At 35.9% G+C, this 1,517-nt stretch overlaps 1 protein-coding gene across 1 annotated transcript in view; it reads right to left on the bottom strand.

The window, feature by feature from the left end:
* Positions 1-1,517, bottom strand: part of LOC107576941 (major facilitator superfamily domain-containing protein 2B-like) — a gene marked incomplete at its 3' end in the record, with an annotated part of 11,288 nt that overhangs the window by 9,008 nt on the left and 763 nt on the right. Inside the window, exon 2 of the mRNA XM_016263062.1 lies at positions 1,293-1,296. Coding sequence (XP_016118548.1) covers positions 1,293-1,296 — 4 coding nt within the window. The remainder of the gene's footprint in view (positions 1-1,292; positions 1,297-1,517) is intronic.

Consider the following 1,517-nt stretch of genomic DNA (forward strand, 5'->3'; position numbering starts at 1 on the left):
ATTGACCAATCAGAATCAAGTATTCCGCAGAGCCGTGTAATAATACTGTAATAGCTGACATAAGGGAAAAAATTACATTAGATTCCTGCAGGAGTTTTGTATTTCACAAAGCTCGTCAAAAACATGTCTGGGAAATATTTCACCAAAAAAACTACACTTCAATTTTTCAAACTTGTCTATTTCTGTTTTGTGTGTGCTTTTTTCCCCTGTAATTTCCTTGTATTGTGACTTTTTAAGTAATTAAGCACGTATTTTAAAGGGGACATTTGTGAAAATCATGTCAAGGTGCAAACAATTAGACTTAATTTTCATCATGCAAATTATTATTATTTTTCTTCTGATTTTGGGGTGAAATGTGACCCGGAGATTTAACCGAGCTCTTAGTGCTTAGCCTTCTGCCTCACAGTTGCCGCTCTAAGCTGATTTTCACTGTGTATGTTTGCACGAGGATGAATCTGGATGACATAATGAAGGTTTTAAGGCTTTATGACCAGCGAGATTTGAGAACACATTATATCATTACACTTACAAGGTCAAATTCACCCTGGACTTTCACCTCCAATCTGAATGCGACGACTTTTTTTGTGCAAAGAGTGTGAAAAACAATATCAAGCTCTCAAAACCCAGAATGGCAAGTGTAGCAATAATTTTTTAATGATTGTTGAGGCAAATGTTCTCTGATGGAGTCTCGGTCAAACACGCCTGACAGTCACGTTAACCACAGTAATGTAACCGAACTTTATTAAGACATTCACACTGGAGATCACATGGCACAAGAAAGATTTGTACCAAAAGATTTTTAGAGTTTGAGAAGTAATACCATTTTTTTTCTTCCATGGTATCATCCATCCTCCATGGTACTTTGATATTTACCATGGTACTAAATGATTAATATATACAAGCTACGTGATATTTACTAGTTATTTTGAATAATACTGTGGTTAAGACACAGTATATGTTCAAAAATCAAGGTATTACCATGGTGATGTCCAAAAATCCATGGTAGAAGGAAATTCCTTTCCATTTCTGCTTAAAATCTTTAACCTTCCACTATGTGAGTCTCCATCTTTCCTTTTTGTGATGGCGTGTGTGAGAACAAGAGCTCCATTAGTGTGTTTTCCATACATTATTGACACACGACTACCATTTTCCCTTCGACCAGAGGGTCAGCGCAGAGGAACAACACAGCACAGACTTTATTTCACTTGACAGAGCATCCGTGACATTATTTTTCCATGGATGAAGGTCATATTGCTTCCAGATCTGGAGGTACAATGTCTACCAATATTAAATGGTCTTTTGAGTAAAATAAAATGGCAGTTACATGTGGAATTAAACCAATATTTGCTTTAGTCAAAAGTAACTAAAGGTAAGCATTCGCATACTTCATCTATTAAAAAGAATCTGGGTATAAACAAGTGACAGTAAAAAGCTTTGGATTTACTTTCAATGCACATTATATCTATTTCTAACCCAGCTGATAATACACTGCCAGTCTGTGGCATGTGAAAGGAATT

Source organism: Sinocyclocheilus grahami, unplaced genomic scaffold, assembly GCF_001515645.1.
Source record: "Sinocyclocheilus grahami isolate Dianchi unplaced genomic scaffold, SAMN03320097.WGS_v1.1 scaffold4691.1, whole genome shotgun sequence".
NCBI classification, from domain to species: domain Eukaryota; kingdom Metazoa; phylum Chordata; class Actinopteri; order Cypriniformes; family Cyprinidae; genus Sinocyclocheilus; species Sinocyclocheilus grahami.